Raw genomic sequence first — 13,194 nt, forward strand, 5'->3', positions numbered from 1 at the left:
AGTTCGTGTGTGTATCAAAATAAATTTGTAATATTTTACTTTGTTCATGTACACAATATTGAATATACATATCTATTACTATTATTATGCAAGCGACCTTTAGTTGGTCTCTTGTTATGCCAAAATATTAAAATATATTGAAAAAAACACACACACACACACTAAAACTTCTTCTCTCCACTATCTTCATTTTTTTTATTCTTATTTAATTATTCCTATTTAATATATAATACAATCATTTTATTTATCTATTTTCAAATTCCAAATTATTTGAAAAAAAACTAATGAAATAGGAAATACTTAATAAAAAAATATGGTGTTTTAACTACTTAGGATGACAATTCTTAACAAAAAATTATTTTTATTGCTATAAATTTATTAATTTTTTTTATTGAAATTAAATATAAAAAAAAATTCGTCACATACATCGTGTTTGCAAATATACTAGTATATTTTTTAAAAAGGGAGCTGTGCATGATATAGCTCATCGGGTCCATGTAATTTCGGTACGTGGACATCATCCAACGCGTTGATTTGACGTTTCGAGATTTTTGGAGGGCATTTTGTGCGAAATTATAATTATATTTAATTTTGTTTTCTGTTTTTTTTTTATTTTATTATTTTTTTTTGCCAAAAAAAATTAAATTTAGCTACTATCGTTCAAGGGAGGCCCGGTATAGCACTGCTTGGAACACGAACTTTTTCATATATTCTTAAATTAAAATTTTTTGCATATATATATCTAGGATGAGCGGAATTTCATTTTACCAAAAGTATATATATATTTATATTTAGTGATAACACTATAATTATACTATTTTAAACTACAAAAGTATTGACATGGTCAAGATTTTTAACACGTGATCGGGTGCGAATTCAATAAATTTTTTAAAAATAAAATACATAATAAAAATTATATATTAACTATATATATTTTTATAATAACACTGTGATATTTCATACTTAAAATAAAAGAAACTCGATATAGTGGAGCAGCGGCGAAACACGAGTCACGGTGGCTATTGAGAACAAAAGCCGAGTCACGGTGGCTATTAGAAAATTTTAATAAAATATGATTTTAAAGTATTTATTTTTTTTATTAAAATTAATGTTATTATTGTTTTATTTACACTGTAAATTTTTTTGATTATTCAATATCTTAAATATTATTTAATTATTAAAAACAATGAATATCACTTAGTTTTATAAATATTTATGTATGATAAATTATATATTATTTCAAATAATATATATGATGCATGTATTAATGAAATAGGATAACTTTTATGTGATTAAATGTATGTTCACGGGATAAAAAACACTCTTAAAATAATTATTTTAACAAATATTTTATATTTTTCTAAAATAATAAAAAAAATTAATTTTTAAATATTTTATTGTCATACTGAAATTTTTTAATGTTTAGTGAGCGGTGACATCTCAAGACTTGCAGTTGCAGGGAATCCAGTGTATAATAGTAACACAAACTAATACAAGCATTACCGAAATGAGAAAAAATATCGAATTTTCGGTATATCGAATTTATCGTAACGAAAAAAATACTGAATTCACCGATTTTTGGCATACCGAAGATTTCATTACAGTACAATAACGATAACGATACCGAATTTTTCGGTACGATATGATATGAATTTTAAAAATTTTGGTATATACTGATATACCAAAACAATATGAAAATTTTAAAATACATAATGTTTATAACAATAATTTTTTAAAAATATAAGCTTTTTTTATATAAAATAATATATACCGATACCGTATCAAAAATTCGATTTAATCGGTATGTTATTTAGATGTAACGAAACTTTTGGTATAACGATAATTTGATACGATATCGATATAACATTTTCTTATAACATAATTTTATAATAAGTGGATTTAGGATGCAGCAAGAAAATGTGATTAATGAAATAGGATAACTTTTATGTGATTAAATGTATGTTCACGGGATAAAAAAACACTCTTAAAATAATTAATTTAACAAATATTTTATATTTTTCTAAAATAATAAAAAATTTTAATTTTTAAATATTTTATTGTCAAACTAAAATTTTTTAAATGTTTAGTGAGCGGTGACGTCTCAAGACTTGCAGTTGCAGGGAATCCCGTGTATAATAGTAACACAAACTAATACAAGCATTACCGAGGTGAGAAAAAATATCGAATTTTCGGTATATAGAAGTTATCGTAACGAAAAAAATACTGAATTTATCGATTTTTGGCATACCGAAGATTTCATTACAGTACAATAACGATAACGATATCGAATTTTTCGATATGATATGATATGAATTTTAAAAATTTTGGTATATACTGATATACCAAAACAATATGAAAATTTTAAAATACATAATGTTTATAACAATAAATTTTTTAAAATATAAGCTTTTTTATATAAAATGATATATACCGATATCGTATCAAAAGTTCGATTTAATCGGTATGTTATTTAGATGTAACGAAAATTTTGGTATAACGATAATTTCGATACGATATCGATATAACATTTTCTTATAACATAATTTTCAGTATCGTATACGATATATGATTTTCGTTACTGTATACCACCACTAAACATTAGATATTGATGTATTTTCTAATCGGAGTAACTATTGCACCCAAATATTATTGGTAAAAAAAATTTAAGATAACATTCAAAAGATAAAACATATATATATATAATATATATATATATATATATATTGAAAATTGAAGATAAAATATCTTTTAACTTATATATTAAACTATGTTTTGAGCATGAATAGTTTATCTTTTATATATTACTATTTACTACCACCCTTGTCAGTTGCTTATGTGTTTTTATTCTCAAACATATTTTATTTAGTGTATCATGTATTTTCATATAACTGATTATTTTCAAAATATGATATCATCACTTATTGATGATCATACTTCATAATTTACCCTATTATTATTATTATTATTATTATTATTATTAGTATATCAACAATTATTTTCGCAAAACATAAGGCAACTAGTTATTCACATTTCACATGTATCTTGTTATTTCAATAATAATTTTTTTTCATATAAATTTCGTGACACATGCTCGTCGATCGACCCTTGGTGTTTACTATTATTAAGCGATTTGGGGTCGCACCTAAATTCAAATGAGTTCAAGATCCTGACACTTGATCGTGCCTCATCTGCTTTGTATTCCAGAGATGTTGAAATGACCCATTGACGACTTCTAGTTCGTGTGATTTAAAAAGTCAAAGATTAAAATAGTATGAGATGTTTTTTGAGTTGGTGATTCATTTATAATTATCTTCTCTTTCAATTGATAAATAGAGGTTGAAATACCATATAATAAGTAATTACACTATATAAATTTTTTTTATATTTATCAACTTTCCATTAATTATATCACATGTTAACTTCCCTCTATCATCCTATCCAACGAGTGAAACGAATATATGGTATCAAAACTTTAATAAATGAATTCAATTCATCATGGGTAATCTTGGATTATCATATGCTAAACTTATTTATCTTCATATGATGTGATCAATTGTTAGCTCTTAGATCATAAATATATATGTCAATTTTCATGATATGTGATGAAAATACATGATCATGATATTAAAATAAGAGGAAAAATAGTTTCGGTGTAGCATAAGCTAACCCGATAATCTTTTTGTGAGATGATATCACGGAACGATCTCACGAAATTTATCATCGAGATGACTTGATCCATATACAAGATGAAAAATAATAGTTCTGACGCAAAAAAATAATAAATTTTTATAGATTGAGTTAGATCTTGTAAAATTACACGAAAATTTATTTGAGACGGTCTCACAGCTTAATTTAAAAACAAATCTCCTATTTGAATCATTTATATAAAAATATTACTTTTTTATATCAAAATATTATATTTTATTGTAAATATAACTAAAGATGATTCGTCTAATACGAAAAAAAATAAAAAATTCCCAGTGACAATTTCATATCTTTATCATAAAATTAATCCATAGCTTACGAGACAGGGTCACGTGAGTTTTTTTTTTTATTCATCACGGTTGAGTCGGAGTTGTGTAAGACACCTCATCATTGAATATTTGAATTAATCGACAATTTATTTGTAATTTCGATGCATATTTTAAAGATATATTCAAACTGTGGGACTCACCCAGTACGCAACTCTCCCTCCTTTTCTTCTAAATAACAATTTGCTAATGCAAACTATGAATGAAAATTTTTAATTCCCAACAAAGAATGTTCAACACAAAGCAGTAGATTCGGCAAATTTTTTAATGGGCAACTTTGAAAACACTCTCTAATTCAAACATAACTTTCATTTTACTTTCTCTTTTATTTGTTTCGAAAATGCCCTTGTCTTAATTTTAATTATTATTATTTATTGAATTATCAAATGTAGAATCGGATTCAAAATCTGATTCACTTTATTCATCAAAATAATAAATATTTTCATCATCAGATGAAAATTCATTTGTTTCTACTGGATAAAATCCAATAATATATAATTATTCAAGAAGTTTAACTTCGTTTTTTTTTTTCGTTTTATTTTGAACATTTATTCGCATAATGTCATTTTTCATTGCACAATCAACATGTGTAATTCTTTTCCTTACCCTTTGGGCAAGGTGGTTTTTTGTTATCAATTTTTTTATAAAATTTTTGTCTATAAGATTTTTTGAAGAAATTCTTTTTGAATTTTTTTTTCTTATAAGGAATGAACTTCCTATTAAAAAATTTATAAGGTTTATTTGGTTTATTCTGTTTCTATCGTTTTAGATGTTTGTTTTGCAACCATATTCTTTTACTGTGAATTCTATTTATCACAACACATCTTATTGTTTTGTTTGTAGGATTTGGAGATTATTTTATTTAGCGTTACCTCGTGACATTTCTTTGTTATTATATCTTTGATGAATTTAATAGTTCCTCCTAATGTTTTGGCGTAAGAGCTAGTTAAGAATTCATCTTTACTGTTTATTGGTATATTATGTATTTTATTAAAAATACTTAATTTATAATGTTCCTTTTTATCAGCGTCTATTAATTGATAATAGTTTGTTTCATAATCACAAATAAATTCTTCTAAATAACATAAATTACAAAGTTTGATATTGTCTAGAATAAAAATTGCTCTATTTTGTTCTATGATTTTGGCTACTAAATTAGCATCATTATTAGAAACTCCTAAAAATTCTTGGTACAAGGCATCAACAAATAGTTCGAAATATCGATGTCCTGTCATTTCTTGTGGTAGATTAATAATGACCAGGTTTTCGGCCAAAGTTCTTACTGCTCCTACCAATGTCATTTTTATCATTCAATGAGTTAATACTTGAACGTTCTCACTTTTATCTAATAACGATGTTAATTGAATTTGTACTGATAGTTCATTTGCCCAATGATCTATCCTTGATTTTCTTTCCTTAGTAGTTACACATCCTAAATCTAGAATATTTTGTTTTACAAATCCTGATGTTTTTAATTCTCTGATAATATCTCTAACATCTTTATATGATCCAGAATACTGGTCTTTATTATATTCGAATCCTTCATTTTTGGTCCCACTTTCACTACCTACATTCATTCGTATAGTTAATCGTGGTCTAAAATCATCTTTTGATTCTGTTTATGAGATATCCATCTCATATTCGAACTTTTAATCCTTTATCGTATTTCTTCTAATAATGATTTAAAAGTATATGTTTACTTGCTAAACACATACTTGATTCTGTATCAATATAAGCATGTATGTTATATGTTTTATGCTCTTTTATTTTTATTTGAATTTTTATATAATTAGTTTTGTTTTTTATATCAATTCTCTCTCATGTTTTTTAGGGGATAAGGGTATTTGGGGAATTTAGAAATAAAAATTTCTCCAAGAAGTTTTATTTGGGTAGGTATTTATAAATAAGTTGCAGGTGGGTTTAGGGAGATATTTAATGCAACGATCGACCCAGATCACTTCTCTGACTTTGAACCTTCTCTTGCACTGTTCACAAGAAAGCACAAAAAAAAAAAAAAAACTACAATCTTTGATTGGTGTAGGACAAAAATAAAGGAAAAAAGGCAGTAGTTTTCGATTCTTGGTTAATCTCACTCAGCCTGTAAAATCGAGAATTAGCCCTTTTCCTGGTGTAGAGAATAATGGGTGGTGATGGCTTTAACGCCTTGTGGGCTCTGGGCACATGCCTTTCACCAATTTAAAGGTGCCCTTTATAATGATTGTTTGGATATTTTTCTTTTAACCCTCTTATAAAATTATTTTTTACAGTTGGTTTTCGTTTTCATTATGATGATATTGACGATGGCCTTGTATTTCTTCGACTTTAACAGTGAAAATTTGCATTCTTTGACTTTATACTTCGGCTTGTCTGGTGCTAAATCTATCTTGGTGTTTGGCAAAATTTTCTCGAGTTACTGTCTTTATACTCCAAGTTCCTTTATCTTGGGGCTTTCCTCGGTCAACATTGTTGGTGATCTGAATTGGGTTTTGAGATTTTGTTGGGGATTTCTGATTTAAGAGGTAACGATGGAAGGTTTTTAAGTTAAATTTTGTTTTGAAGGTTCGAACTTTACTGCAGTTATTTTATGAACTTTGTGTTTATGATTAAATGGTAACATATATGCGTGATATATATTTTTTGAACTGATTCCTTATTAATGGTTGGTGTTCTTTTTTTTTTTTTTTTTTTTTAAAGTATTATAAATGTAAATGTACGATGAATGATGCAGGGCTTCTGCTTCCTTGTAAAAGGAAAGTGGTTGAAAGGTATGGGAAGTTTTTAATGACCATTGGCAATCTATAGAATGCTATTCAAATGCTTTCTTTTTTCAATCTTATATCTGTTTCTATGTGCATATAATGGGATTTTAAGGAAAGTTGAACGAAGTTTACTTGCAGAAATGATGCAAAATATGTGATTATGCTATTACGTGCAAAAATCTAGTGTATGTTCTTTAAGTTTTAAATTTTCTTTTGATATATGTTTATAGGAAATCAGTGAAATCACAGAGTGTGATGAGACGGGATGAGCTTTAAATACTGGCTACACAACCAAAAGACTAGCCTGAGTTTGAAATTTAGGAAGATGATGAAATGTATTTGCTCTGGAGAGCAATTGAGAGGAGATGAAATCATTCCTTCGTCGGAGTCCCTTGCAACTCGGGACTTTTCAGCGAGCGGGTATTCTTCTCGACCAGGGGATGTTGATATGAAAGCCGACTCCAGCAATATAGAAGAGGCGGAATCATCTCTTCGAGAGAGTGGGTTTCTTAATTATGAGGTAGTTTATTGTAGCTTTAGTTTTGCCAAATGTGGCTAGAACTTGAAAATTATTACTATGTAACTATTTATACTTTCATGGTGTTGGCAATTTAACCCTATGCGACCGTATTTGATAAGAAACACCCGATTCTTGATAGTATTTTTCACCTCTGCTGTTCGAAAAGTCAAATGAGATTAATTACAAGTTGGTAAACCTTTTAAGTTCATATTTTGTGTAAGTGCATTATGAATCGTGCATAGAATGAAGTGCTTGCTAGGACTTTAAAGTAGGGAAAACTCAACTATGCATCATGGATGTCTTGACTTTTGTTAATTATTCCACCTTGTAGGAAGCCAGAGCTTTATTGGGGCGACTAGAGTACCAGAAAGGGAACATCGAAGCTGCTCTTAGTGTTTTTGAAGGAATTGATATTGCTGCAGTGATTCCTCGAATAAAAATAACTGTAGTTCATAGGTGTGAGCTGTCTAGACGTCATTCTCAGAGCGACGCTGCTCTACCGATGTCTATGCATGCCGTTAGTTTGCTTGTTGAGGCTATATTTCTCAAAGCAAAATCACTGCAAGCTCTAGGAAGGTATGCAGGTACTTTTTTTTAACTTTTCCACTTCATACAAGAATTTTTAGTTCTGATGTTTAGCATGTGAATTATTTGTTTCAGTTTGTCCACTCTCACAGCTAAACCTTAATCCGATGATATTTGCAGAAGCTGCTAAATCATGTAAAGTGATATTGGACGCTCTGGAGTCTGCAATCCCTGAAGGCGTGCCTGAAAATTTTGCTTCTGATTGTAAATTGTTGGAGACCTTAAACAAAGCCGTAGAACTACTTCCAGAGTTATGGATTCTTGCTTGTTCCCCTCAAGAAGCAATTTTAGCCTACAGAAGAGCCTTGCTTCATCAGTGGAGTCTTGATGTAGAGACCAGAACAAGAATTGAAAAGAACTTTGCCGTATTTCTTCTTTATAGTGGTAACAATGCTATGCCTCCAAATCTTCGCTCCCAAATGGAGGGGTCGTTCATACCAAGAAACAACATTGAAGAAGCAGTTCTCCTCCTGTTACTTATTCTCCGAAAATTTATCCTCGGGAGGGTTGGATGGGACCCAACAATCTTGGATCACCTTGGTTTTGCATTATCCATCTCCAGCCAATGTGTGTCCCTCGCCCATCAAATCGAAGAGTTGCCTCCAGGAACGAATGATGAAAATGAAAAATACACGTCTCTAGCTCTTTGTTACCATGCAGAAGGTGAAAATATGGTTGCTCTGAATTTGTTGCGAAATTTTCTGAATAACAGAGAAAGTCATGATGTAGGGTTTGAGCTACTGCTGGCTTCGAAGATTTGTATAGAGGATTGTGATTGCCTTGAGGAGGGGATAGGGTATACTTACAAATTTCTTACTAAATTAGGAAACTGTCTTCAACGGGCTGGTTTTGCAAACTATTTTCGAGGTCTCTGTCTCTCATCACAATCTAGAGGCGTATTGTCTGATTCCAAAAGAATATCGAAGCAATCCGAAGCACTTGAAGCATTTGGAACAGCTCAAAGAATGACTAATGAGAAAAACACCTGCATTGTATTCTCTCTTTGTCTAGAAAATGCTGAGCAGAGAAAGTTAGATGTTGCTCTTTATTATGCGAAGCGGCTATTGAAACTGGAGGCTGGTTCTAGTGTAAAGGGATGGATTCTTTTCGCTCGAATTTTATCTGCTCAGAAGAGATATGTTGATGCAGAAAACATTATTGATACAGCTTTAAATGAAGCAGGGAAATGGGATCAAGGAGAACTGCTGCGTACTAAGGCCAAACTTCAGATTGCACAGGACCGTTTAAGGGATGCAATTGAAACATATACAAAACTCCTTGCTGTTCTTCAAGTCCAGAGGAAGAGTTTTGGAGTCCATAAAAAGCTTATGAAGGTATGACTTCTTGTTTGCGAGGATTCATTGAATTCAAAGTTCTGAATGTTTTTCTTAATATATTTTGTTGAAAAGTAAAATCTGTGGTTAAGAAATCCAATGCAAAATCACGTTTCGTAAATGTGATTGGTATTCGGTTTCATGTTCATCTTCTGTATATTCATGACCTTTTTTTGTGTCTGTAGGCCAAGAGGACAAACAATAGAAGTTTAGAAGTAGAAATATGGCATGATCTAGCAAATGTGTACACCAGCTTATCACGGTGGCAGGATGCCGAAATATGCCTTTCAAAATCTGAAGAGATCAATCCACATTCGGCTTCAAGATTACATTCCACAGGTAGATCTGGATTCACAAACCTTCAATGTTCTCATTAGAATAACCTGTTCAAACTCTAGTAGTTGTCTTGGAGTCATCCTATGATCCTATAGATTTCTTTTATGATCATATCATCAATTCACCCTCAGATCTCCTTGATGTTTTATTATCGATGCAGCCATAGATATGAATTTTCAACGGTTTTCCAATTCTTTTCGCAGGTTTACTCTATGAAGCAAAAGATCTACATAAGGAAGCTCTAAAGTTTTTTGAGAAGGCGCTAGATATTGAACCTAATCACGTCCCAAGCTTGATATCTACAGCCATGATTCTCAGACGACTCAATGAGCAATCACAGCCAATAGTTAAAAGCTTTCTGACCGATGCATTGCGCCTTGAAAGAACCAATGCTACCGCATGGTACAATCTTGGCGTGCTTTACAAGACTGGGAGCAAGGCATTAGTGTTGGAAGCAGCCGAGTGTTTTGAGGCTGCAGCCCTGCTTCAAGAATCCGAGCCAGTCGAACCTTTCAGGGACGTGTGATGCATATTTTCCTTTCGATTTAAACCCGCGTGCATAGGATGTTGTGATTTTCCCCTGACCGTGGTGACTTTGATTATGAAAATTAGCATATAACAGAAAACATTAGTTAAATCTGGATCAAAAGGCATGTGTAAAAAGTCATTTGTTAGATAAAAGGAATCTGTCACCGATGATTGTTCTTCTGTATGCCTTGAGTGAGTCTCCCTCGTGTGTGGAGACACTAGAAGATTTCTGAGTAAAAGTGATACTTCCATAAGAATCCATGTGATAGTTGAAACGTTGTTGGATTAGCTGGGACAGTCGCGTTTTTGGACACTCCAAATACATGGACTATCCCTCTAGTAACTGATGTTATATATGTGACATTACGTATGTAAATTTTGTTGTGAATTTGCTACTTGGTCATGTATGAAAATCTCAGTACACTCTTTACCCAATACTCTGCTAGGAGTCCTCTGATGTTTTGACACGCTGGGAGTCTTTGAATCATTCAAGCTTTTCAATTTTCATCTTTCCTTTGACAAAATCTAAAGCCAGACCTATGTCTATCAGGAGAACTGAATTCAAATACTAAGCAAATCGAGTTGAGATGGAGTAGACCACAATCAGAACTCAGAAAACAACATGCTACTCCCTAAGTTTGACTTATAATATCGTTTCATAAGAGTTTTTGTACAAAATCAATAAAGTAATAACCTTTTAGTTCGAGAGTGAAAGAAAACTAAATGAGGTTTAATATTATCTTCATCACGATGTTGATATCTTACAATTCATAGTTTGTCAAATAATATAATTAAGACGATAAAAAGAAATGGAACATACGCAACTATGTCTAGTAAATTTTTTTGTTTGATGTACACAATGTTCTCAATTGACTGCTTCCGACCAAACTAGAAACAAATGGGTTGATTGACCCTTGTAGGAGGTTACTATCCCCTTACACAGGGGCGGCCCTTATGGGGCGAGCCGGCCAATCGCTCACGACTCAATTATTTTTATAAATTATAATGATATTCATATAATTTTAGTTAATTAAAGAAAAATAAAATATTTGAGAATATATCTCTACGACAATCACGTACAACCATAATTTAATCACTTATTTCTTTCAATCCGTGCTAGGTTTATCAAATTTAATTTTCATCTTTAATTTCTCGTAGTGTGCACCTCTCACATATAAGTAAATTATTTTTTTTTGTTTATGATCTTATTCGATTTATACATTTTGAATTATGTCTAATTTAAAATTAAATTGAGAGAATTTATAATAAAATTAAGGCCCAAAAAGAAGACTTTCCAAGTTAAACAAAATGATTCAAGAGATATTAAATAATTTAACGATTATCCATATTAAAAAAAAAATTTGAGAATATTTCATAGGACTGTATAATTAATGATTTTTTTATATATAATAATTACAATTATGATGCATTTTATATAATATTGGTTTTTAAATAAGTTATAGTAAGAAATTATGTAAAACATTATTATTATTATTATTATTATTATTATTATTATTATTATTATTATATTTGAGTTTTCAAGTTAATGTGATAGATCCCATATTTTTTTATCGCCCTGGGTTTCGATTTTCTCAGGACCGATCCTACTCTTACATAATTACATTCGGAGACTGTGGGGTGAAGAGTTGGGATATCGAACCAAAATACCTGAAAGGAATATTTTATTCCTTAAAATCATCCTAGTTTGAAAAAGATTTTATTCAATATCTTTTGCCTTTCTTGGACATGAAGTTATTTATTTCTTTGAATAACTTGCTTTAAGTTTTAAATAAAGTTATCAGAATATTATTATCATATTTCTATTGATTTAAATTCCTTTTTGTGTAGATTTGTCTTGATCAAGATCTAGAGTCCTACGCTTACAAGAAAACATTCTAAAGGAGGATTCTTGGTCTATTTATTGAAGATTTGCGTGCACAAGGAAGAGACCGAAAAGATAGAGAGACCGATACATATAGAGACTGAGAGAGTTTTCAGAAAGCTTCAAGACACGTACGTTGAGTAAGATCTGCTGAAGCTTGTACCGATCGTGATTGCTTGAAGCCGTGAAGAACATTCAAAGATTGTTGATCGAAGAAGTGTGCTACTCACGTGTTTTGGCTTCAAGAGTTTCTCTCTTTAATATATTTTCCATTATTCTATTTCATATAGAATGTTTTTAGGAGAAACTTTATTGTTTATTTTCTCACTTGTTTTGAGAAATTGATTTTACAATAGTCACTAGTTTTAGGGTTTGTAAAACTCTTTAAAAGGTTTCTAGTGAAGTTTTGCCCTGAGACACTGCAAGAGTATTTTATACTCTTGTTTAATTCATTTGAGTCTATTTATTTGGTTGCTTGTTTATTTTATATACGGTTACATTATATTCCGCTGCAAATTACTCAAGGTGTTATTGTAGGTGTTGTCAACACCTTGTGACAACACCTCAAACTGTTTATGTGCAACCATTATTTCCTTACAAGTGGCATCAGAGCCATATTCTTGATACACTAAGAACTAATCTTGGTTGCTTATTTTATTACAGGAAATAAGATGGACTCATCATCTGTTTCGAATTCGTTTCTCAAACCTCCAATCGTTGATGGTGCAAATTATGCACTTTGGAAGCATAGAATGAGGTATACTATTAAAGCTATGGATGCTCGTGCGTGGCAAAGTATTTTGACTGGTTGGACTCCTCCAACAACGCAAGATGACGACAGAGACTATATCATCAAGAAAGAAGAAAATTGGACTGCCGAGGAAACGCAAAGCTCAAGCTACAATGCTAAGGCACTCAATGCAATCCTTGCAACTGTGGATATGAGGATGTATGGGATCATATCTGACTGCACTATTGCTAAGGACGCATGAGATGCTCTTCAAGAACATTGTGAAGGAACAGATAGTGTGAGAAGAACAAGATTGAGATTGTTAAATGCTAAATTTAAGAGAATCAGGATGGATGAGAATGAGACTATTGCTGAGTATGATAAGAAACTTAGGGAGATAGCTACAGAGGCTCATGCTCTTGGAGGACCTATTGCGAGTGAAGCTATGGTGAACAAGGTTCTTCGATCCTTGCCTAAAATATTCAATGG

The 13,194-nt window shown here is 30.8% G+C and overlaps 1 protein-coding gene across 3 annotated transcripts; it reads left to right on the forward strand.

Moving 5' to 3' along the window:
* Positions 1-5,985: 5,985 nt before the first annotated feature.
* On the forward strand, positions 5,986-10,519 carry LOC140863782 (protein NPGR2-like). Of its 3 annotated transcripts, XM_073267435.1 has the most exons (8): positions 5,986-6,233; positions 6,361-6,550; positions 6,760-6,796; positions 7,021-7,310; positions 7,642-7,894; positions 8,016-9,229; positions 9,415-9,568; positions 9,769-10,519. In XM_073267435.1, the coding sequence occupies exons 4-8, from the start codon at positions 7,056-7,058 to the stop codon at positions 10,089-10,091; spliced, it is 2,199 nt and encodes a 732-aa protein (XP_073123536.1). In that variant the 5' UTR covers positions 5,986-6,233; positions 6,361-6,550; positions 6,760-6,796; positions 7,021-7,055; the 3' UTR covers positions 10,092-10,519. The 3 variants fall into 3 exon arrangements, with proteins under 3 accessions (XP_073123536.1, XP_073123534.1, XP_073123535.1); XM_073267433.1 differs by lacking the exon at positions 6,760-6,796; XM_073267434.1 differs by lacking the exons at positions 6,361-6,550; positions 6,760-6,796.
* The last annotated feature ends 2,675 nt before the right edge of the window (positions 10,520-13,194 follow it).

Source organism: Henckelia pumila, chromosome 4 (assembly GCF_033568475.1).
Source record: "Henckelia pumila isolate YLH828 chromosome 4, ASM3356847v2, whole genome shotgun sequence".
NCBI classification, from domain to species: Eukaryota; Viridiplantae; Streptophyta; class Magnoliopsida; order Lamiales; family Gesneriaceae; genus Henckelia; species Henckelia pumila.